Below are 25,528 nucleotides of genomic sequence, written 5' to 3'. Positions count from 1 at the left end.
GTATTTTAACCATTTCAGAAGTTACTAGGTAAAGTGCTGCACAGAATACTAGCATCATATATTTCCTGTGCACTATTTTCATTTCATGAAAAAAGAATTCCAGTTATTCTGCTCTGAATCCATTCAATTTGAAGTGTAGCTTCTGCTGCTCTGTATCTGTAACTTCAAACCTGCCTATAGACTGTGGTAGAGCTGACTCTTAATATTGTGGTCAGATTTCTTGGTCATTCTTACTATGACCATTTTAATCTCTGCTGAACGCAGAAGCACAGTTAGCTGGCCTGTTTCATAAGTTAGGGATCAGTTGTTTAGCTGTAGCAACTAAAAGAAAAAGAACAAATGGAACATTAACAACCTTATCTACCTAGAAATGAAGGAATTAAAACAAAACAGGAAGCACTTATATTTTTCTAGCATGCTTCAATGATTTCAAATGGAGGGTGGCTTTTTATTGTTTCAAATATCAGAAGATTTACCACACTGTTTTTGCTGGAAAATGTTTAGGCTTTATCCTTAAGTTTTCCTTTGCTTTCCAAGGTTTTATATCATCAGCTAGTGCGTGTCCCAAAGAGGCCTTTAGATATTTAAAATGCAAGCTAGGCATCTAAATTAAAAAGTGCCATGTTGATATCAATCTCTGTTCATCTGTTATTGTAACCTAACCCTGAGCTGCTGCAGTTTATGAACTTTCACATTTCCTAGACACTATAAATCTCTTGCTGCTTGCATGGTTTGAATCATCCTATTCTTTTTCTACTGAGCAATCTGGTCTTTATCCATCTTAGTCTCTTTGGTGTCCCAGCCTGGTAGAAATTCCCAGATCATGTCTCACTTGGCAACAAAAATGAGCACCCTCCAAAATGCAGTGACATTTGCAGAAGCATCACGCTTCTTCCATGAAAATATGGTATAGTCACAGACACTGTGGAGGGTTTCAGTTTGTGGATTCACACGTTTGCAGGTCACTTGAAGGGGACAGTGATAGAAGGCTTAGAGAGACATGACTGATAATATGCTGCTTCCAATTAGTGGTAGGATAAAAACTCACTGATGTTGAGTTTCTCTATCCCTTAAAAACATGGTGGAAATTTTATGTCTTAGTACTACAGAAAAGGTGACCTAAATTTTCCTACAGAATGAGATGGTTTAAGCTTAAGAGATCTGATGGAAGGAAAATTGCTGCTTCCTATTTTCATTGCCACGTATTCTTAAGTGGTGGATATGGTGGCTGGTGGGACCATCACTTTTTCCTTCTGTGGACTGCAAGGACTGTTAGGACTTTTGTGTCAGTAAAAACAAAACAAACAAAAATCAGTAACAAGCAAGCAAACAAAAAACCCTGAATGCCAATTACTTCTGGTCAATCTTTTCTCATTCTTCAGGATGCTGATCAAAATTTGGAAACAGCCGTAGCAATCTGTTGGCATTGATGAAGCATAGTATTGTCACATTGATGAAGCATGGTATTGTCACAGTAGCAGTGCAGTCCTATTACTACTTATGTGCATACCTTTCTCTACTGGGCATTGTTCTTGTATGTTTTTTATTTGTCGGTAGATATGAGACTCAGGATATACAGTTTGAGTTAAATCCTAAACTTAAACAATGTTGTGACTGAAAAATGCTTGTCTCACAAAAAATTAAGGTTTTCTTCTGGAAGGCAGAAAATGATTTGACAGCTAGCACTAACACAAAAGAGAAAAGGGTGCATTGCATCATTGATACTTGGTCTGCAAAGAGGACTTGTTATGGTCCGGATCAAAATGGGCTTCACAGTTTGTTCAAATAGCTCCTAGGTTCTATGGTAAAAGCACATACAGAAGAGCTGTTACTATCGTGAAAAGCATGGCAACAGATAGGACAAATAGACAGAAACTCACACTTTTATCTCTTTTAGATGGCATTGTTGGATGCCAGATTCAGTGACCAAACACTTTCAAAAAAATACATGACAAATGTTTCAATTTGGGATTAGAGGAGTCCACTAATGTTGTTGCTACCACTGATTTTCTTGAATATGAGAAATGAGTTTGGAAAGACTTTTGTATTTTGTTTTGTTGCTGCTTAATAACTTATGTGCAGATGATATAAAGTAAATTAATATGGCATGGGGTTAGTGCACTGGATTTATGCTGTTGTGTATATATAAAATGACAGCCTAGTAGGTTGTACTTGTTTATAAAATCCACAACAAGCATTACTGTATTTATCAGGATGCATTAGTAGCTAGAAAGATGACAGCCAACCTGTAGTGGAAATGCTAAGTCACAGCTTGAGCCAGTGATTGAGCACCTTGTAGAAAGGCATGGCCACCCAAGGGAGATCCTGGCTTTACCCCTTCCCAGCCTTCATTCTAGGGTTGGTAGTGGAGATGAGGGCATTTCATCTGGAGATCTTTGCCTACCTGAGGGCCTTAAAGGACTTCTGAAGCTAAGTTGTTTCTTCTTTCTGTGCTCACTTCTATTGTGTTTGAGTGGATCTTCACTCTCTGTGGCCTGGGACCTTGCTGCTCTGTTGTGCTTTCCGTCGTGTTACACAATCTGAGAAGTGTATGGTGGCATAAGCTGCTCTTTGAATCACTGAATGGCTTCAGTTGGAGGAAGCCTTAAAAACCCAGGCCACCCACTAGTTCGGGCTGTTCTACATTGGCCCCTTCCAGCCTGGTCTTGAATGCATCCAGGAATGGAGCATCCACACCTTCTCTGAGCAGTGGTTCCAGAGCCTCATCACTACCTGAGTAAAAAGATCTAAGGATCTTGAAAAGGTGGATCTAATCTTGCTTATATTGTGATTTTTTTTTTCTTCCATTATTTTCCAGAGTATTCCATTCTTCATTGCTTTTATTGTGTTGGAGTTTGCTGTCAGCTGGGTTCAGCAACATAAACTGCCAGGTCGGATCAATGATGGCATAAGTTCTCTTTCACTGGGTATTCTGTCTCGACTTCCAGAGTAAGTATGCACGTTATATTAACTTAAAGTCACTTTTTTAGACCCAGGATTCAAAGTTCTTTGATTTCATTCATTATCTTTTCTGATTTCAGTGGATTTCTGAAAGATATTAATGCTTGAGAGAAATGATGTAAATATGATCACTATTTTCTCTCTTCTGCATAGAGGTCATAAGATTAACTTGAATTACATAATGGTGAAGGTATTTTAAATAGATACCCATTATTATTTGCTAAATATATACTAATAGGGAATCTGACTAATTCTAAAGTGCTTTTTCAGGTGCTATAAAAAATTGTGAGGAATATTGTGTTTTAGATCTTACTTTTCATGATGTGAATTTCCAGATGATAGATTTTATTATGCTTTTTTTCAGTTAAAGAGGGGTTAGGTTTCTTTTTCCTAGGTGTGAATTTACAGATTGCCCTCATTGAGTGTAATTTGTTCATTACAGAAAGAAAAGTTTCAATTATTCGAATTTGACTATATAGTATATTTTCAATTATTTCCAATATTCCCACAGTTCTTTTTTGAATCCTCAACAGTTTTTCAGCCTTCTTAGTGTTGATGTCTCAAATGCACTCCATATTTCAGAAACTGCTACATCAGTGCCAAGTAATGAAGTCATTTGTTCTCTATTTCTAGTTTTTCTTCCTCTCTTTATATATCCCAGGTCCATGTTAGTCCTTTGAGCCATCTTTCATCCTCAAATACTTTTTTTAGATTGTGGTTTACATTCCTCATTCATAGGCAATGTGTTCTTGAATTTGGCCACACAGAAATACATGGATGATATATTTGATCATCCTTAAATGTTTTGAATTGGTGAAATGCAGTTTTTGCTACTTACAGGTCCCTCATTCTTGTCAATGTGAATTTTACAATCTAAGGTAGTGATAAAATACATTAAAAAAGCACAGAAACAACAACATGTCCATTTTCTTCTTACTTAAATTGTGAAATCTGCTAGTCATCCACTTTGTTATTTATTGAATGTTTGAATTTGTACAGTACTTCTAGATTTTGTAATAAAGGAAAAGTGAGAAGTCTGTATTCAAACAATTTTATGCGCTTTTAATAAGACTTGTGAACATGATTGTGAAGGAGGAACATTGAGTTTGTCATACTTTATGCTATGATAAATTAAATATTTAAGCATTGGACTTGTGTACACTGAAACACAACACTAATGAAGGCTTACTCTCATTTTCATGCAGCTAAAATGGAGATAGTTCAAATATTATTTTTCTTCAACTTACTCATATTTTTCTAGACAGTAGTATACTTCAGATTTAGCATGTTTATTTTTCTTATCTAAAATATTCAGGATTGATTAAGTTAAACAAGGGGACTGAGATATGTGTGATGAAGTTTAAATGGTTTTGTGAAGTCTTTTGGCTGCATTTAAAGAATACTAAAATGCTTCAGAGGCACTAATTCCTGGAACAAATGCCTGTTAAGAAAACTAATGTTGCATGTGTGGAACGCAGCTTAGCAAGGTGCTGAGTACTTTTATTATTTTGGCACTCAGTACTTTGCTGCAGAATTTGGCTTGTGGGCTAGGCAGTTTTCTTTTGGATAAGAACTATTTTGTAAAGTTATTTTGAGTGAACTAAACGATCCTTAAGGAACACATACTTTGTAGGACCAGGCTGATCTACAGGATCAGGACAGTTATTGATTTACCAAAACGAGAAGTATCATCTGGGTCACTCGCACTACTCTCTCATGTCTGAACAGACAAAGACTCCTCTCAGTGGTCCTTTCAAAAAAAAAAAAAAAAAAAAAAAGGAGTTCTGTAAAGCTTTGAAATTTCTGTCTGAATATCAAAGAAGCAGGCAAAAGACAGACTTTCTAAATTATTTAACTGCATGTTAATGTCAGAGTTCCAATAGTGACTGCTTGGAGTAGATACCCTTTTATGAATAAGAGGAGTTTGAAATGTTAGACTGGCAAGAGGCCTGAACTGAAAAAACAGAACAGTTTACCTTCTGTCCTCTGCTTCTATGGTGTGAAAGAACTGGGTTGGAAAAAAAGTAGCGCACACAAAACCCGTTGCTAAGATTTTCACTTCAGTCTTTCCCTTTCAGGCAGAAAAAAAGGTAGGGAAAGCTGACAGAAACTGCTAAAACAATATTTCAGCAGAACCCACAGCATCAGGGGAAATAGTAGTGCAAATCATTAACAGCTGAAGGTTAGATTAACACACCATTGATTGTATCCTCTCCCAGGGACTAATTTTCATTTTCTCAACTAGCAGCAATGGTTTGCCACTTCCTTAAAAAAAATCTGTGGTTGAGTCTAAAATGGTGGGCTTCAGTCTATTAGTTAGAATGAAGCTTCAGATGCGTCATTGCATGGAGGTCTTTAGATTTTATGGAAGAATTAGGAGTCACAGACCATATTCATCCTGTGAGCATGTTTTTCCATTTCACAGTCTGTATAACAAGTACTGCATCTCTTCAGGGAAAACAATATTTATTCAGTGTTTCTTACTTCATTGTTGGAGAAAATGCAAATCATAAATTATTGATATTTGTTTGCCAAATGTAAAAAAATGTAGGTGCAAGAGGAAAAGTCTAATCAGACAAGGTAATGTGTTTTGTTTTAGACTTATTAGACTTAACAGCATGCAGTAAGTAGAACTGCATTGCATATATATGTCGCTTATTCTAAAATATTCTTAAATATAATTTTCTCTGCTTTAGTACATACTGTTCATTCCTCTGCATGTGTGATTGGTAAATTTTATATACAAAGAAAAGTAATTTGGAAGAAAGGGGGAGATTTGAATTATTAACCTCATTCCCTGCAACTAAAATGTTGGTGGTTAAAAAATTTCTGAGAACTAAATAAATAACTAACTTCTCTAACAAACCATTGCCAGGAGGCTTGAAATGCTGCTTTAAAAATATTCTCCCAAGAGAAAGTTTATTTTGGGTATAAATATCCTCTGTACAAGTATGTGCATTATTTCATATTGGCCCATTTCTTCTTTTAAAGCAGCAGAACATAAATCAAATCAAAAAGTGTTTGGGGGATAACTGAGGTAGGTACATTTTCGACTAGTTGGGAAAGTCTCTGTTCCTTATGGTCATGCTCAATTGCCAGATTTTAGTGCACAGATCTGCAACACAGTCATAGTGTGTGTGTGTGAATATATATGTTTAATGATTTTGTCAGTCAAATCTGCAATGAACTTCCCTATTTCTGAAGAGAACACCACAATTTTTATGTATTAAATACTTCGCTTTATGAAACGGGGAGGTTAAAGTTCTCTGAAGTAGTGCTGAGCATCAGAAAGCAGAAAATCCTTTTGGGTTAGTTCATATTACTCATCTCAAGATACTTGCACATCAGCAGTAATTGATTCAAAGGAGTAGAAATCCTGTTTCTCCTGTAAACCAGTACAGTTCAATTCTGTAAAGATCTGGGTTTTACATAATTCTTTTCCAGAAGCGAGACTGAAGGGGTGGTTTCACATACATTTTAGGCCAAAACTGCTGCCAAATGAAACACCCTTGCCTGACCTGTAGTCTGTTTGCTTATTCCTGTCTCTGATCTTCCTTTCCCCTTTTGCCAGCATCAGGATTTGTGTTACTCTGTGGTTAAGTGGCCCAGGAAGCACACTGAGCACCTTCCCCCAGGATACTAGCCTGAATCAGTTCTTACCATAGCTTCACAGAATCTTGTACCAGAACAAAAAATGGGCATGGAAAAAAAGCAGTTGGGGTAGTAAGATCAGTAATATTTGATTCTTTTGTTGTAGTACTGAGTTACCCACTTCTAAATGTATATAAAATTGCAGCCTGAAAACAGAACCTCTAAATCCTTAGTAGTAACAGTGTGCAGAAATGATTAGAATGCACTTGGTTGAGACTGGTGCAAACAGTTCACAACCCCATGAGGCTGACAGTGTTCTAACAGAATGCAAAATACTTATGTGCATCAATACCTCCACTTAAAGTATGTTCTGGCTTCCTGAGGTACCTTCTAGATATTTCACTATGCTTAAGACTGCAGAAAATTACGATCTCCTAAATTAGTGATTGTATCTCTTAGAAGAAAATTTGACATGTGCAGTCTCTTGTAAATTATATTTTCACTTCAAGACTTATTAGCTACATTTTTCTCCACATCTGTTTGAATAAAGCTTTGGACAGATGTTTACTTAGACCATGGTCAGATGTGTTGCTTCTGGTCCAGCTGCCCCCTCAGATCTGCCAACATAACTGCACATTTAATTGCTCCCTAACCTGGTCCTGACAAAGTGATCCAGCTAAAAGCAGAAACAAAAGCCCCCCAAGAACTATAAAAGAGGTGTTTAAGCTCAGCTGCATTCATTTTGACAGAGCTGGGTCAGGGAGCAGCTATGCATGCAATTATGCTGGCAGGTCTGAGGGCTGGTAACCACCAGACTTAGGGCAGTGATGAGCAGATGGGGCCAAAATGGAAAGGTAATCGCTTAACCTGATTAAATACTAAGGCTGCCAAGCCACTACACCAACCATACTTCTGGCTACTGCACTTCTGTCCTTCCTATGTTCATTGTTCATTTCTTTCTCTTATGTTGGTTAAGGTGTCTGTCTGATCCTGTGCTAAGGTATTTCAGATCAGTATGGGAGCAAAAGGTATTTTCTTATCTTCAGAGAGAGAGGTGGGTGAGCAGGACTGGCAGCCAACAGCTAGACTGCCTTAGTCTCCACTGAAGCTGCATACAACTCCATGACTTCAGCAGCTGCCTATGGCAATTTAGACACCACCTGTCAATAGGTGTTTCCATAAAATAATATTTTAATAGGTAACAAGATTGAAGAGACAGAATCTACTCAGCACCCTGTTGCTCTCTCTCTTCAAATAGGTTGCATAGTTGTGTATTTCATAAGAATATCCTACTGGCTGCACTGTCCCATATGCTCCGCTAATTCTTCCCCACGTTTTGCCAAAGTTCACAGCCCTCACAGCTCTGTAAGAATAAGTTTTGAAATAAGTTACTAATTCTCTGTAGGTAAAGCAATTAGAGTAGGATAAACAGCTTCACAGTGACTGTGTGCATGGGAATTGGTAGCATTTTCAACAGGCAGACCTGACTCTGGAAGAGAATTTTCTAATTCAGTTCAATTAAGCTCATAGCAGGGACCATACATGAACAGCCTTGGTTTGGTCTAATTTCTTTTTCTCGTTAGCCTACTTCATCATCAATGAATGGAGTGGGGCTAACTCAGTAAATACTTGGTTATTTAATCCTCTTGAGTGTTGCTACTTTCTTGCTGTCTGGTTTAACACAGCTTTATAAATTTGGTGCAAGCCACACTGTCTTTGCAGCAGTTAGAATCTAGCTGTGCCCATAAAAGAAGCCAGAGTTTCCTGCCAGCCATCCTATCATTGCCACCTCCCTGCTCCCCCGTTACCATCTCCACCTCTGGCAATGGTGGGTACTCCCCTGGGCATATCAGCAACATTCAGGAGTTTGAACTGAGAAGTTTGCAGACTTGGTTCATTTTGTTTGAGACATGCTGGAAAGCATCTGTGTGAGCATAGCTCCTGGCAGAGCAGAGGAGTACCAGTGAGTAGCTGTAGACAGCCTGGAGTGCATAGCGTGCTTCTTTCTGGTGATGACTAAGGAAAGCTCTGAGCCAGAGCTTAAGGCTCTGGATTTTTTAATGAAATGATATATAAGGTACTAAGCATTAAAGAGCAGAACGTAGGAGAGAGACTTGGGAGAATCAGGATGTTCTCAAACTAATTGACTGAAACAACTGGTAGTCTCTACTATGATGTTCAAGAGCTTGCCATGTTTCACACAAACCTGTCAGGAAGCCAGTAACTCTTTTGAGTTGTAACCTCTTAATAACGAGACAGCTGTTTTTGGAATTTGTATTTGTTTATGTTTTTAGTGCTGCATCACTTCTTATTTTCTAGACAGCGGGCCAAATAAAGGTCTCTGAATTCATGAATGTTAAAGCCCAGTTTTGTGCCTAGTGTGACTTGAAATGTAAAAACATTCTGCTAACATTTGTTGCCAGATATGTTTGTGCTCCTCTGTGAAAACAGGCTGTGAACTGAGTTGGCTCTTATCAAAAACATGTTATTACTGACATATTACTGATGTCAGTAATCTCCGAAGCTCACAAAATATGCAAATTTCTCAAAGCCTCTAGATATTTGCATATATTTTTATTCTGTATTTTTCATTAAGGTAAATTTCATCAGCATGCATGTAGTTCTTTTTAAAAAAAAAATAATAAAAAAATCACTGACTAAACTGCGTACTTTTCTGACTAAATTTCTGGTCTTTGCTAAAAGATTTATTAGGCTTAAATCAGAATTCCACTAGATGGAGCACCTGGGTAGCATTTTTAGAACTGGCTAACAGTTTGCTGGGTCATCACCTAGTAGTTGTGGAAATTAGGGAAAACTCTCTCTGATTTTCGAAATCAGTGAAAATAATAGTCTTGTGTGAACAAAAGCAATCAGTGACTTGAAAAATTCAGAATCATGGGAAAAGGTGTTCGGTAAAAATTCTTATGGAAATGTTTTTTACTTCAAGATTTGGTGCACTATGATGTCTCACTGAAGCAATTTAACTGTGAGAACAGTCACATTAACACTTTCTTTGTTCTGGATAACTCATAACTTCTGCTCGTTCATGACCTTTGAGAATATAATAGGCTTGTTCCTAATCTAACTCAAACGCTAATGCAGATTTGCTGAATTCAGTGGAATAGCCACTCTTCTGCAAGTAGGAGAGATCAAAACAGATTCTTTATTGAAAGAACATACCAAGTAAGCTCTTGTATTACGCTTGTTTGGTGTTATTTTTACAAATGTTCAAACATCAGGTCTGTTGCTTCATGTAAAATGATGTTTTAGTATCTCCTAGCACTGTGTGTCCTGAATTTACTGGAACCCATTCTACTGTTCTGTGTCCTGGCTAGGTATAAATAGATCTAAGACATGCAATTTCCATTCTTATAAAGGAAGAAGAGTAAGCTGCTATGCCAGAAGTACAGGTGTACAGAAGTAATTAAATAATTTGAAATTTGTAAATGATGACTTGTATGTATATTTACCAAAGGACTGCATATAAAGTTAGGATGGGAGGTGTTATTGTCATGGATTGTATCATGAATGGCAATGGAATTTTTGAAGAAAATGTTTTAAATATTTAATATTGATATTTAGTTTTTTATTTTTTATTGATTGCTTCTTTATGTATGAAAGAGCAAAGAAAACAAGAAGTGACTCAAATTATACAGACAGGACATATTAAGAATAATGATAATGCCTTTTGCTTCCAAAGCCTGTTTTTTTTTTTTGTTTGTTTTTTGTTTTTTTTTTTGTTGTTGTTGTTTTTGTTTTGTGTGTGTGTGTGTGTGTGTGTTATTTTTTTTTCCCCCATGTTTGATACCACTTACTATTGGAAATTAATAGTAATGTCCAGTTGGAGGACAAAATAAAGAATTGTAGCAGGATCATGTCTGGTGAACAACAGGTCAGCTCTGTCAGATGACATTTTGGCTAATAGAATATGTAACACAGCTAGTTGGAGTACCAAATTTACCTCTATTTCACTTTGCTTTGGAACTGATAGATTTTTTTTTTACTTTTCTTTTTTACCCACTTGAGGAAAACTGGGGATTTGCATTATTTAGACTAAAATACCAGAGAAGAAAGCAAGCCATACTGAAGAAGAGGAGAGACCTTGATTCAGCTTTTGTGTCTGGTGGGAACATTTTTTCAAAATGTAGGTGCTATTTCCTGTAATCAAGGGCTTTCCAGAGCCTGATAATCATTTCCCAGATGTATCATTTTGGTGAATTATTTTTTAGCCTTAGGTTATTTCATGACTGATTTTGCATATTAAGAATGGGAGAGGATCATATTCATCTTGATGATAGAAAACAGGGAATAGAACTCCCACAGCTCTCTCTCCCCTTCTCTCCATCTTGTGGAAAGTTTGGCTTTATGCTAAAGTGTGAAAAAAGCCTTGACTGCAGTATGTCAGGCATATTTCAGTTCGATTTGTGTCAACCCTAATAAGTCAGCTGACAAGGTAATAAATTGAGTGTCTGTTCAAGACCTGGCACCTGTACAGGAAATAAAAGGGGATTTCAGTTGCAGGAGGTTTGCTTTGTTTTGCAAATGGACATTTTCTCAAAGTCCTTTACCTCCTTCCCCTTTCTCCTCTTTTCTGAATTCATGTTATCAAAATGTTTATTTCAATTGTGACTGGAGCCAGTTTTTAATCTGGAAAAGAAAGCTCCGTGAGGGTCTTTGGAATTGGAAATCCTTATACTTTCCACTCTGAAACAAAAGCTTACAGAGCTTTTAATTATTCATGTATCCTGCTGTTACGTATATAGCTTGAATAATTTCCAATTACAGAGGAGAAACTGCCTTTGTTTAACATTTTGAAACTTTACATTGATGTAGTTGAATCAGGCTGGGAAAACTTAATTTATTTAACCCAGGGAAACAATGTATTAGTAATACCTCACTATTTTTAATGATAATATAACCTCCTGACCGAGGTGTCTTAACATGTTTCCCTCTGTGTCTGACCTCCAAGGATGCAAAGCTGTTAAAGCTCTTGAGAGCTGAGGCTTTGTAGGTCCAGCTGTAGAGCTGTGTTTTTTAGCTCAGGGGCCCCGGGTCATGTCCCAGTGTGATGCGAGGTGGTGACTGCAGCAGTGGCAAGAGCCTAGGTTGTCTCCTTGTGGACTTCACTTTCCATATACAGTTCTTTCCCTGTGCTCAGAGAGACAACAGCTATTGCCCCTGATCCTTCTCACTTCTGGTGTCTGTCCTGGGGACTATGGAAGACTTCTCCAGAAAGCTGATTCCAGGCTCAAAGGTTATTCTGTGAGCTGGAGGAAGCAAAACAAGACCTGGTATTTTTGCCAGGAGGCAGCTGCTTGTTCTTCCACTTGAATTTTCTCCACCTTTTCCCTCCTTCATTATCCCATTGGGATCTACCATAAGTAGATCTTCATGTCCACATGGAGAGTTCATCTCCCTGAATTTCCTTCTTGGACTTTTTTAATTAGAGGAAGCGATAATCTGACCCAGTGGAAGGAGAGAGGGGAAATGGTTTATTAAAACAAATATTGACACCTTTAAATAAAGCATGTATGAACTTTAGAAACAAGAAGATAAAAATCATTTCTGAGTCAATACAGTTGCCTAAGTGCATACTTTGCTCATTGTAAGAAAATTTTCAGCAGAAATATTCAAAATCCAAGAAGACTAATCTATGTAATGTATATAATAAGGTTTTCTGTGTAGTCTGTGTGTTCTAGGATTTATTGCTCCTTATGCAGAGGATTGGACTAGATGACAAAAGTCTTAGCTATCTGCTTCTGTCATATTTATGGTTAAAACTAACATTTAAATGAGGAAAATGTTTTCTTAAGTTCTCCTCAGTATTTTCAAGAAGTGAAAATGGAACTTGAGGGAGAAAAAATAGGCAATATAAACCTTTAAAACTCCAAGTGAACTTTCAGAGTTGTAATTGAATGCAAGCTCTGGACTTCTCTATCTATCACACTGTAAATTTAAAAAAAAAAAAAAAAAAATACTTAGCTAAGCAACTCTTCTTTCTCCAGCACTGCATAGTGATATGATGGATTACTCCAAACTAATTACTGTAATCAGCTAGTGGTATGCACTGTAGAGTTGTGATTCAAGCATGAAGGAAAAAATAAGCAAATTCTGACTTGTACAGCAAGTTACACATAAAAAATGTGTTGTGAGGGTAGCTCAAGTTTTACACCTTGGCCTCAGCGTGTGGAAAAAATGAAAAGAAAAAAAAAAAAAAGTTTAAAAAAAAAAAAATACTCAAGGGTGAAATATTGAAAGCTGATCAAAAATGGAGGAAATGTACCAGTCTACATATCTTTGGATGTACTGCAAAGGCATTATATGTTAATAAAAGCAAAAGAATAAAGTAAGAAAACAGTACCTAATAATAACTGATACTGTATGTTGCAAAAGGTGTTTTAAATTTCCTGGCCATTGAAAAGATGTTAAAAAATGCCCATTTCTTTGTGTTTGAATAATATCAGCTCCCTTCTGACCTGTTGTGAAAGTGACTGAGAATTTATACTAACCTTTACAGATGCCTCATGAGATGAATTGCTAAAATCTGGTTGGACACATATAATCTTCTCTAAAAATATTTATAGAACACAGCTCTTATGAAAATTAAACATGTTCCAGGTGTGTAAGGTCCGACTTCTAGGCATAGATCAGTTGATTTTTTGAAGTTGCAGATACACCTGCCATTGCAACTTAAGAGAAATCCTTAATCTGCCAGCTGCCAAAATGAAAATGTTTGAGTTTTGTTGTTTTGTTTTTGCCCAAGAGATGAATTGGTTTATTTGTCGTAGGTGTAGGAATGAGTTAGTTGCAGGTAAAATATGGCAGCTGGCCATGGAAAATATATTATTTCTCATCTTCTCAAGGAGCACCTCTTGTAAAGCTTCATCTTCTCTGCATGGTATAGTGGATGCAGTGCTATTATAATTGATGCCTGATATTGGGAACTTTGGATTTTCAGCTTACTTTGTTTCTTGTTAATAATTTTATTTAAAACACCATTATGGAAAGAAGTGTTAATGCTGGGAGCATAGAAGTACTGAATATATGTCACTGTGAAAATATGAAGATGACCACAAAGTTTGGTGAGAGCATGGTTCATGAGATGAAACAGCAACATTTTCTGAGATTCCCTCATATTTCAGTCCATCTGCTGAAAAGGACAGTGCATGATCAGACTATTTTCAGGGATGTTCAGTACAATTCTACATGGCCAGTAAGAGAGATCAGTGTCTCCCAGGTTGCAAAACAAGGTTTTGGAGGAGAAAGGATATAGTATGTCCTCTTTTAGTTCTGTTGATTCAAGTATTTTTGGGGCTGTGCGGTAAAAGAAATTGCTGAAATCACATCTATGAAAAATAACCAAACTGAAAAAGGGAAAAGACAGGCCACAGAGAAGTGTCACAAAAATGAGCAGGTATGGATGGACACCCACTTCATCCTCAGAATGAACTATCACACATTCCTTGTGCCAATCCTAGCATTAAATCCCACTCTACACTGAACTCAGATGAACCAGTCAGGAACTGCAGAAAAGGAATTATCATGGAATCATATGGTCTTGAATACCTTGAGGGATGTGGCATCCACAACTTCTCTGGGCAGCTTGTACCAGTGTCTCACTGAGTACAAGCTGAGTAAAAAGGTCTTCCTAACATCTAACCTAAATCTCCTGTCTTTTAGTTTTAAACCATTCACCTTTTTACTATCACTATTGGACCATATAAAAAGTCAGTTCCTCTCCTGCTTGTTAGCTCCCTTCAAGTACTGGAAGGCTGCAGTGAAGTCTTCCCAGAGCCTTTTCTTCTCTAAGCTTAATAATCCCAACTCCTTCAACCTTTTTTTCCATAGGAGAAGTGATCCAGACCTCTGATAATTTTTGTGGCCCTCCTCTGTGCCTGCTCCAACAGCTCCACATCCCTCCTCTACTGAGAGCCCTAGGCTTGGATAGAGTACTACACATGGGGCCTTGAAGGGCAGAGTAGAGAGGGATGCTCACCTTCCTCAACCCGCTGGCTGCTGCTTTTTCGATACAACTGAGGATGCTGTTGGCCTTCCGGGCTGCAAGTACACACTGCTGGCTCAAGTCCAGCTTTTTGTCATCAGGACGTTCAGGTCCTTCTCTGCAGGGCTGCCCTCAGTGAGTTCTTCTCCCAGCTTGAACTCCTATCTCAGATTGCCTCAACCCAAGTGTAACACTTTGCACAGCCTTGGTTAAACCTCATTAGGTTCTCATGAGCACAGTCTTTGAGTCTGTAAGATTCTCTAGTAATTTCTCTTACTCTATCGTTAAGGTAAAGATTTTAATTCTTTTACAATAATCATACATTTGAGTTTGAATTGAAAATGATTGTCACTACACTTTGAACTTGAGAATAAATGAGTTTCTTGCAGGCAGGTAAGAACAGGAGCACTGTGCCACCTGGAAGGCACAGGTTGGCTGAATACCTGCTTAGTGGGCATGCTTAATTCCAAAATGTATATGATGAGTGGATGAGAGCTTGTTTTAAACTCAGTAGTACTTTTGCTTCAGGTTTGTGAAGTTGTTATTGGTTTAATTACTTAACAAAGACTGTGAAGCTTGGACACTGTTTATGTATATTACAAAAAGACTCCTGTGGTAAAGAGACTGATAAAACTATTTGGTTTTCTGTTTCAGTCTTTTATTCAGAAGTGTCGACATAGTTAGTTACATCTATGTATGGAATAATTACAAACTCTTTGAACTGCCTTGGGACTCAGCATGGACGTGGTATTTGACATTTCTGGGAGTGGACTTTGCATACTACTGGTTTCATCGTATCAGTCATGGTAAGTGTGAGCTATTTGTTTTTGATGGGAAAAGAATCAATAATTACAGTATTGATAAATGAATGGAAGTATTTTTGTGTTGTGTTTAGATACACACATTTTAAACATATGTATATACACATATATTTATAAGATATTTCAGAAACTTGTCTATAATTAATGCTTGACTTAAAGGTTATTATTATGAACTTTTTGAGAAATACACTTTTAACTTTACTTGGCCTTGTATATGAATTTGAAAAGAACTCAACATGTATTTGTTATAAGAGTAGAGGCTGTGTAAATCATGCCTGTTACTTCTGTCCTTATATACTGTGAAGGCATTATAATGTCAATTCCTTTTTATATACGTTACGTATTTCCCCTCTGTGATGACAACTCTGTGATTTCCCCTCTGTTTGCTCTAGCCTTTTGTGTTCTGTCTGCTTGTGCAGTAGCACTTTGTATCAGTCCTAATTTTAGGCCTGATCTAAAGCCTGTAATGAAGAAGTAAAAGTCTCCTTATTATTTCATACTTTGAATTGGACCTCTCAAGGCAGAGTGCTCACAACACACAAAAGCTGTGAAATGTAGTAATGAAAGTTTATGTAACGTGCTTTCAAAAAGTGAAAATGTTCTGATGCCAATAGGTGTGTGGAGAATGTGGAAGTGGGTGAGAAAGCATGAGCTTCTGTGGGGAGTGGGAGGTGGGAAAGGTCCCTCCCGAGTGGGGAGAACAATGCAGGGTGGGTGCAGGGGGACAACAATGATGTGGGGGGCCATGGCTCACAGGGGGACAGGGCAGGAGGTGAGGAAGCGTGGGGAGCTGGAACAATGTGCTGGGGGGGACATCGCGGCTGGGAGCTGGAGCCCTGCGTGGGTGTGCGTGAGACTGGGAATATGCTTCGCAAACAATGACATTAACAGCGCTGGCAGGGCTGCAGCCCCGGCTGAGAACTGAACCAGGGTGGGAGGATATTCCTGTGTTTTCAACTGAAAAATAACTGCCTGAAAGTGTTAGAGAATTGCTAGCCTAGCTCTGTTTTCACCAGAGTCAGTGGTAAAATACCCAATACCAGAGTAAGGAGCAGGATCAGCTCTATGCTTTCTAAAGCATTTGAATGTTTTTCTGTTCCTGCAGCAACTTTGAATTCACTTTTATCTGCTTCTCTGTATTTCGAGGGTAACACTGGGACTGTGTAGTTAGAAATGAATCATGCTAGCAGTTTTAGAATTAAAATCCAAGACAATTCTCTCAGTATGTAATGAAGCTGTGGAAAACATATAACAAAATGTTCATATCTCAAGAAGGTCAGCACTGAGCTATTCTGTAAAAGCTAAGCTAGGCTTCTGGGGGCTGCAGAAATGTTGCTTGTTGTCAAGCAGCGAACTGATGCAGCATTATAGAAAATCACTCTAAATGAGGATTTTAGCATGAACAACAGTTCCTCTGTTTGAGCAGCGATAATATCTGGAACAGGGCAACACAGCTGCAAAAGTAGATTGATTCAGAAGTTGGAAAGGAAAATATGAATGAAAGATATGCTTTTAAGATGCAGATTCCTGAAAAACAGCTCTGCATTTGGAGATGCAGAGATGCTGGATCAATCTATGATATAAGTGGATGAACACACCCTTGTTCTAGAAAGTGACAGAGCCTGATGATTCAGGCTTGGATTCTAGAGCAGAGTTACAGATTAATAGCACATGTGTGTATCCCAGGAAATTCAAGCTGTGTGGACTTTGCCTGGGATGTAAATAGTAGCACTAATTGCTTCAAAATGAAGAACTAAAATTCAGAGAGATTTTGTTATCATCATATAGCTTCCCCTGTCTCCGAGCAATTGTTTGATAAGGTAATAAGTAGCCATGAGTTTGTCTTATTTTCGCATTTCATTCCAATAATTGGATTATTCATTCTGCTATTTGAATAAAAAGGCTGAATCCTTTCAGACTTCAAAGTTTCCTTTGGAGCAGAAACTCTAATCTGAAATATCAAGTTTTTACCCAGTACTTGGGTAACTATATTCTCCTCTTTGCTATATGCGTGTGATAGCTATTATCATAAACTGAAGTTATACGGCAACAAGAGGAAGTATTTTTAGGTGTGACTTCATTTTTTTTAAAGGATAAAGTTATTCCAAGTATGTGCTTGTATTTTCTATTGTTTGCAGTAGTTACTGAAAAGTTAGAAGATAAAATGTATTGCCACTTATTCCAGCATTCTTCTGGGCCTGATCCAAAAGCCATGGCAGTCAATGAGAGAATTTAGTTAGCCACTGTTTTTTCTCTTGGGGTTTTAATGAATTTATAAATTGCTGTAACTTTTCCCTTTGTTTCAGTAGAAACAATCAGTATGGCCATATTGCTAAAGAAAATGAACTGCAAAATAAGATTTTTTTTTTTTTTTTTTTTTTTTTTTTTTTAAATTAAGGGGAAGGATATGCGTGGGTTAGGGGATTTTTAGCAGATATTTTAATCTAGCATATATGGATTACTCCTCAAGCTTCCTCTCCAGGTGCAGAGTCCTTTGCAGAGTTATTTGTGCTAGAAAATGGGATTTGCCGGTCCCAAGGCAGTGCAGAGCTCTGGCTGTGGTGGAGCACACTCCTCCCTGAGCTCTGGCCTCACTGATACGCCTGTTGCAGACATATGACAGCGGCAGTAAGGAATTTAGAGACTCTGTAAACTAATTTCTTCAGCAGCCACACCTTTTAATCAGGGGAGGAAATCTAGAGTTTTCCAGGTCTATGCAAAAACAAGGAGCTGTCACTCAGAAACACTGGTGATGAGCGGAGTCTTTTAAGGACAGTTTGGGGTCTCTTCTCTCTACTTTCAGGCCTTGGAGAAGCTGTCCTGGTCTGACAGCCAGTAGGTTCAGAGAGCCTGTCTCTTTTTAGCAGCAGCTTCCAACACCTTTTCTTTTGTTCTCCTTTACTGCTGGGGAATTTCCATTGCTTCAGTGTCCCTCCCCTCAGACAACCTGGGAGAAGCAAGTTTCCTTCAGCTGGGCCAACCTTGGCGGCTGCATTGTTCTGCCAGGCCCAAGGCAGCTGTGTCAGCTGCCGAAGGGATACGTGACAGGGTCCCTGTCAGCAGCAGCCTGAGCCAATATCAGCCCATGCTTTGAGTTACGTGTGGAGCACATAAAATAGGCATCAACTGATAAGTGTATTCTAGCTGGTTTCTCCAGCTACTACGTAAAGTTTTGAGTTAATGGAGTGTCTCTTAGTAATTCTCCGTTTATTTATGGTGGATAAGAAATAAATCAGGCGTATTCTGGAGCAACAGTCTCTGAACTCCTCAGATTCTTCCACTCCACAGGATGAACTGTTTGGCTGCAAGAACTTCTGAGGAGTCAGAAGGCGAAGAAGAAACCGAGAGAAGTCATTTTGGCTTTGCCCAAAGAAGGCCACGCCTCAAATCTATGGCAGAATGTCTCAGCTGAGGGTGCCGAGGAGGAGTTTTAAGATTTCTGATAATTAGAAGTTTTATCTTTCTAAAACTCTCTTAGCTGTAGGGTCTCTCTTAGCCTTCTTTACCTGTAACGTAGCTTCTCCTCTCCCAGTAAACATCTTCAGTTACAGTTTCATAGAACAATTCAACAATTCCAATCTGCTCTTCCCTACATTACCCAATGAATTCTGAAAAAACATGCTGTGTGGTGACTACATACATGAAATCACTGAAATAGTCTGTATCAAGAAATAGGATTCCCTTAGCTTTCTCTCTTAGGAAATCCAACTCTTTTTAGTCATCATAGGGTCAATTTAGCAATGGTGCATGAATTGCCCAATAATCGAGGACTAAGACATTTTAAGCCATATTTGCTGGCATGGTATCTGTACAATACCTAGAGTCTTTAGGGAGAGCAGAAAAGGATTTTTTAGTCAGTACTGCACAGGTGGATAACTCATCCTTATATAAGGAACCAGACTGATCCATATATGGATAAATGGGGACAGACAGTGTCTCATGATTCATGCTATTAAAAACATAGGAATAGGCAAGAATAAAAACCAGTCCTAATCTTTCTGTTAATTATACATATATGCAGTTAATTATTCTTATATGTTAGCATGTTGGGTGCTAGCACAATACTATGTTCACTGTTTAATGAGAAGATTAGTTTGGACTTCCAAGCTTGTTAAAGGAGACAGTAAAGCCTAAATTTTTTTTTCAGCATTCACATTTGCCACTCATTTTTGGAGAGTGTATTGGAATCATTTGATCATCCTATCTTTATTTATCTGACCCATTCCTGCCTTTGAACTTCTCCTTTCATCTTCATTTTATAATGTGCTTGTCTGAAGTCAGTTTATCAGAATGGACTTGTTAAGTATATTTTATATTAAGACTTGATAGTATATTGAAATAATTTTGGGTTTAAGGGATTTTAGTTTTATAATAATGAATTTCCCATAAAATGATGTCTGACTTTTGTTATTGGGAACATGGTCAGAAACACAAGGTTTTCTTTTCAGAAAAACCTTCATTTCCCTTGGAAAAGCAGTAAATGAGAATATTCTCTTGCATGCCAGAGGCTCCATTTGGGGTGCAACAGAATGGTTGGGTGGTGGGTATTCTTTTTTGTTTGTTTGTTTTTAAGCTTGTCCTTACATTTGAGAAAATGATACTCTTTTTCTTGTCACAGCTTCTATTGACTGCAAAGGGAATTGATGCGCAGTGATTAAGAGAAAAATATTGTCTTCTTGTGAATTTTAGAGGATACATTTTTTTGTCATTCTGGCACTTGTTATTTTTTCTTATTATTTAAACAGTCTTGTGAGAGCAAGATACTAAAATGTTGACTCTTCTTGCTTCACAAAAATAGCAAAAGCCATAGCTGGTTGCCATATTTTTGCTCTGTCTTCTGATTGATTCTAGTCTAATACCTGCAGACAGCAAGACATGAATTAAAAGTAGAGAGTTCATGTGATTATGATTCATTCCCTGACTTCCACTTCTAAATAAAACTAAATCATTCTAAATAAACTACATCATTCATTGTTTCTATATGCTTATTTTTACAACTGTACCTTTTAAATTTCTTCTCAGAAATAAGAGGTTCTCCTTTCACATAATTTTCAGAGTGGGCAGTAAAATTGTAAGAAGACCCACAGTCGGTCTCACCAAACCAAAATGATACCACTCCTGCTGACAGTCAAGTGTACATTTTGTTTGGAAAAAGGTAATTCTGAAAATCCCTCAGCTGCAATCAGGCTTCCTGATGTGGAGTGGTCCAGAGTCCTGTAAAATTATAGGAGCTTGCTTGTATTGTTTTCAGGTTGCTATTGTTCATAATAAGTTCCTGTTGTGTGAAAGACTGATTTCTTGTATACTGGCAAGAATAATGTCCTGATCTGAGGTGGACATATTTTGGCTGTTAAATGTGTTGTGGCACTTGCAGATATCGCAGACCTCTTTCTGTTCTGCTTTAGAAATTGTGAGATAAGTGACTTTCTGGAAAATCCTTGTAATCTCACAAGTTTAGAAGATGAGAATGAGAGAAAATGTGGGTGTTTTTCTTTCACTTAATTCTCACTTCTGAATCTCCAGAAGATGATTACAAGTAAATAGATTTCCTAAGCGTGTTATATGGCAGAGGCTAGTAAGATTGATGGTATTAACAAATTCCCTGACAGGCTAGACTGCAGAAGAAGGCATTGACTGCTGACTTTTGGCTTTTTAGAACTATTATAAGCTGCATTCCAAAGGAGAAATTATTACATGGCTTGTTGCTGTAGGTGAGGAATTAAGCATGGTGATCTGGGTTCAGCATCTAGTCTGGGAAGGCGTAAGCTGTTCACTGCTGGATGATGGAAGGATATCAGGAGAGAAGTTACTAAAGATGTGTCATGATTCTTGCATGTTTTCTTCAAATATATAATAATTGTTTTTAATAGATCCCGATGGTTATTGTGAATTAAAACTTGGTGGAAGAACAAAAGCACTTTTTTTAATGATATCAGAGACCATGTATCTCTTAATCTTAAATGTAATGAAATCTATACTCATAAAAGTGTGAACTGACCTTTTTTGACACAATATTTTATAGCAAAAATTCAGATGGCATTTCCTTCCATCTTCTCTCAGCATTGTTTATCTTTTCTCAAGCTCCCGCAGTCAAGAGATCTGGCAAGTTCCCCAGTACAAAATGAAAAAGAAACCATATTCCTCCATTTTCTTTGTTAGCTGTCTTTTCTTATGGCTGGGAAAGGGGCCAGCACAAAGTTAATGCTCCTCTTAAGCATTGCTGAAATCCTGCTTTGAGCATTTACATAATGCAGTGTCCTTGTCAAGTATCTCTATATAGACATGCATTAACAAGAGATACCTGTGGGTGTCTGGAGTGTGCAGTCACATCTTTTTCCATATGCAGAACCTGAGGTTGTCCATGAGTGCACAGACTTAGAGGAAAAGTTCTTGATCTTCTTGTCAAGGATCCAGTTAGTAACATGCTTTTTACAATGAAACGTTAGAAAATGCAAAATAAATATCCATATATATTCAAGTCTACAGGGAAAGTCTTTGGTCTTTTCTTTTTTTCTCTCTCTCTTTTTTTTTTTTTTTTTTTTTTTTTTTTTCTTTTAAAGAAAAGTTTCTACTACAACTAAGCTTCTGAAGCTTATTATGGATTCCAAACCAACTATGAATTGACTGTTTTCTGAGATTCCCCAAGGAAATTTACCCAGTGTGTGAGCTAAATGAGTAGCTAAAATGAAGAAACTGATAGGTTGCATGTGTGGCTGTTGTGATTGTAGTGATGTGTCTGACTACTGAAATAATCTGATAGAAATGTCATTGAGTGCAAACAAATATCTTCTGGGGTGAAATGGGAGAAGAAAGTTTCTGTAATGCATTGTGGGATGACCATTCAGGAAGACAGCTGACTTCAAATATTCATAACCTTGGCTACTGCTGCCCTCTAGTCTGTGCACGTGCATTTTGAAAGGGGAAAAACATCCCTTTGTAGTCTCAGAATGTGACATGAATGTGGAAATATCTAACGCTGTGAAGAAACAGTTCATGTGACATAATTTTCTTGTTTTTCTGCAAAACAATGAAATGGTGCATAACACTTTGTCCTATAATATCTTAAGAAATATAAGTGAGATTATTCAAGTTGAGCCTTTTTGCATCTGGTGAATGTGGGGAAAAAAAACTAGTACTGCAGTAGTTTGTAGATTTTATTCTTAGGACATTTAACCTGTGAAATATTTGGAGTAGTTCTACTAGATATACTATTTGGCCTCTCAGATGCTATGCAGCTGTCTTCCAACAAGTGAATTTACAAGTTGAGAGTAACTTTGTTTGGAAGTCCAAGGAAAAGTTCAACTATATCTGTCTTATTTTCCCTTCTTCTTGTCTTTAAATTTAAATATGTGTTTTAAGTTAGGAATATATACTTACTGTAAGTGAAAACCCACAAGAGAAAATATATTCTTGTTTTCCTTGTTCTTGATCTAATTTTAAGCCATGTTACTTATTTCAGTAAAAGGCCTTCTTATTAATTTAGAGAGAAATTAATATGTATTTCCTAATAAGTTGCATATGAAGCACTTGATCCAGGCTTTTTTTTTTTCTTTTTTTTTCTTTTTCTTTCTTTTTCTTTCTTTTTTTTTCCTTTTTTTTTGTTTTTGTTCTAAACCACCAGTTTCAATGATTTTGGAGATGGTAGCTGTTTCTGCTGAGCATATTTGCATACTTGCTAAAGAACTTTGTCGTGGGCTTAAAGGAATGGTCTGTAAGGGGGAAGGTTTTTTATGACCCTTCTATGTTTTACCAATCTGCTGAAATCAGCAGATTAGCAGTAAGAGGTACCAAATGTAACAACCATTTTTAATTTCTTATATGAAAATGGAATTGTAAGGAATTAGGTTTAGAGTAAAAGCAAAAGCCATAAAATTCATCAAACGGCAGCGTTGGTAACTATTTTTTGTCACTTAAAGTAGAAGCAGAGTCCTTGTGAAATAAAAGGCATTGCTAAAACAGATGGCCCATTTTGATGCTTGTGCTTTTTCTGTTAAAAAAAGAGTTGTGTTTCCCCTGCTGTGCTAGTAAAAATTGCCTGGTCATTATTGCTGTTTGTCAGTCTGTATAGTTTTAAAATGGATAAAAAAACATGCAGAATACTACCTTTTAGATCTGATGCTGTGCTTGAACTAAGAGGTGCTGTGAAGTACTTTGCAATCAAAAAAAGCTGTTTTGAAATTTCTTTGAAAACACTTCTCAAACTGTGCAGAACTGAAATTTGGAGAAGCCGTGTGTTGCTCTCCAAGGAATACGTGTGGGAAAAGGTATGACAACATGTGGCTGGGGGTGCAAGGCAAAGATGCAAACACTGCTTTTTTGGGTGTGCACTTCTGCTCCTCATTGGGACGCTGTTAAAAAGTACACATTGTTAAGGACCAGATGGTATCAGAAATATCATTACTCACATTTCTTTCAAGGACACATGTTCTTCTAGCAAAGTTTTTTGTAATTTAAATAGCTTTCCAGTGTGCATCCATCCATACATGCACATCTTATGTATGTATTTATAGTTTTTGTATATACTTGGTATCAGCTGATGTGACTGACAAATATTTCCAAATGCTCACAATCTATCTGAGATAATTTCAGAACTAGCTATAAATAATTCCAATTCCTAATTGACACCCTCAGTTTTACTGACTGAAGTAAATTCCTTATAAAGAATAGGTTCATGATTACTTGAAAATTTTGTGTCTTTTTAAGTTAATAAAAGTTCTGACATGTCTATTTAAGTAGACTGAAAGTGTCTTCTGCCTTAGCTCCCACTGGCAAGTGGTCCTTTCAGAATATTGCTTGGATTTCTAGATGCTGGATATAGGTAATAGTTTTTCTTGCTTGCTAAAAGTCTTGTGAGGCCATTACCATACTTTATTATCTATTTAAAGATTGCCAATTAACATTTAAAATGTGTTTGGAGCAGACAAAATGTTATTGTACCTGGAACACGTTTTTTGCACATATGTTTCCCTCAGTGCCTCAGTTAAAGTATTTAAATTGCCAAAATGATTTTTGAACATACAGGTTGCAATATCCACATCACAGACAATCTAAATTGATAGTGTGCTGCTAGAAGATGTAACTTAACAAAGATGACTAGCTAGAATTTTACTTGTTTTTCTATTTTTTTACAGCTAAAATTATCTTCAAATGCTCTCTTTTTGCATCACTACATTATTTATTTATTTATTTTTTTATTTATTTATTTTCCCTAACTGGAGTTACTTAAATAATGCACATCACTTCTACATTAGATTTATTCAAGAATTACTAATTGTCAAATCTAGATGAATTAATCAAGGTTAAATATTTAGAAAGTAAAATTACTTATTTAATACCTTAAAAATAAAACATACTCTAAAAAGAGCATAAATGTTGCATTGCAAGAAGGGTATCTACATTGTTTTCATATGTAAAACTGTATGGAAGACAGATATCCTGAATAAGTATCACTGAGCTGTTACAATATTCATATTTGGATTCTGCGAGGAACTTGGACTGGGACTCTAGATATTGGTGTCTGGTTTAGTTATCCTGATGGCTTAATGGAAGCTGAAGTAGTCTGAAAATTTCTTCCTGTTGCTGGCAAGCAAAAAATATGAATAATCATCTTCTATTAGTATGTGTGTGTGAGGACAGGCAAGGTTTTACAGGGTCCAGGAGAGTACTGAGGTTTTGCTCTCTTCGTTCGGTTGTGTTCTTAACAAACTTTTCTTCTGATGAAGTATCATCATTCCTAGCATCACTGATAAGGACATGTAAGTGGCCATCGTTACACAGATTATCAGTATAAATGGCTGGGAGTATTCATTACTGAATGTAATACAGAGCAACCAGGGCACAAGAGATTGTAAAATATGGGTGATTTTTTTTTTTCTTGTTTCTTTATAGAATTCATTTCTATTAAATAAATGTATATCAAAAGCATTTCTATTGTTCTAAGCATACCTCTGCATTTTATAGTTGTAAGTTCAGCAGTGGCAAAACTTTTGCTAAGTATGAAAAGGGAAGTGCATGTGAAACATTTTCGTAGGGAAACATTTCAGAAGTTACTGACATCATGTTTGTGGTTTTCATCAACTCTAAACAGACTTATTAAACTGAGACAGAAGTATGTTTTCTAATGATTTTACAGATGTAGTGTAAGATGCTTTAT

General features: G+C 37.1%; 1 protein-coding gene across 1 annotated transcript in view; it reads left to right on the top strand.

The window, feature by feature from the left end:
- Positions 1–25,528, top strand: part of AGMO (alkylglycerol monooxygenase) — a 172,877-nt gene that overhangs the window by 3,936 nt on the left and 143,413 nt on the right. The window contains exons 2-3 of the mRNA XM_072329343.1: positions 2,819–2,949; positions 15,209–15,360. Coding sequence (XP_072185444.1) covers positions 2,819–2,949; positions 15,209–15,360 — 283 coding nt within the window. The remainder of the gene's footprint in view (positions 1–2,818; positions 2,950–15,208; positions 15,361–25,528) is intronic.

Source organism: Excalfactoria chinensis, chromosome 2 (genome assembly GCF_039878825.1).
Source record: "Excalfactoria chinensis isolate bCotChi1 chromosome 2, bCotChi1.hap2, whole genome shotgun sequence".
Taxonomy (NCBI): domain Eukaryota; kingdom Metazoa; phylum Chordata; class Aves; order Galliformes; family Phasianidae; genus Excalfactoria; species Excalfactoria chinensis.
This window is presented reverse-complemented; position numbering and strand designations above follow the sequence as displayed.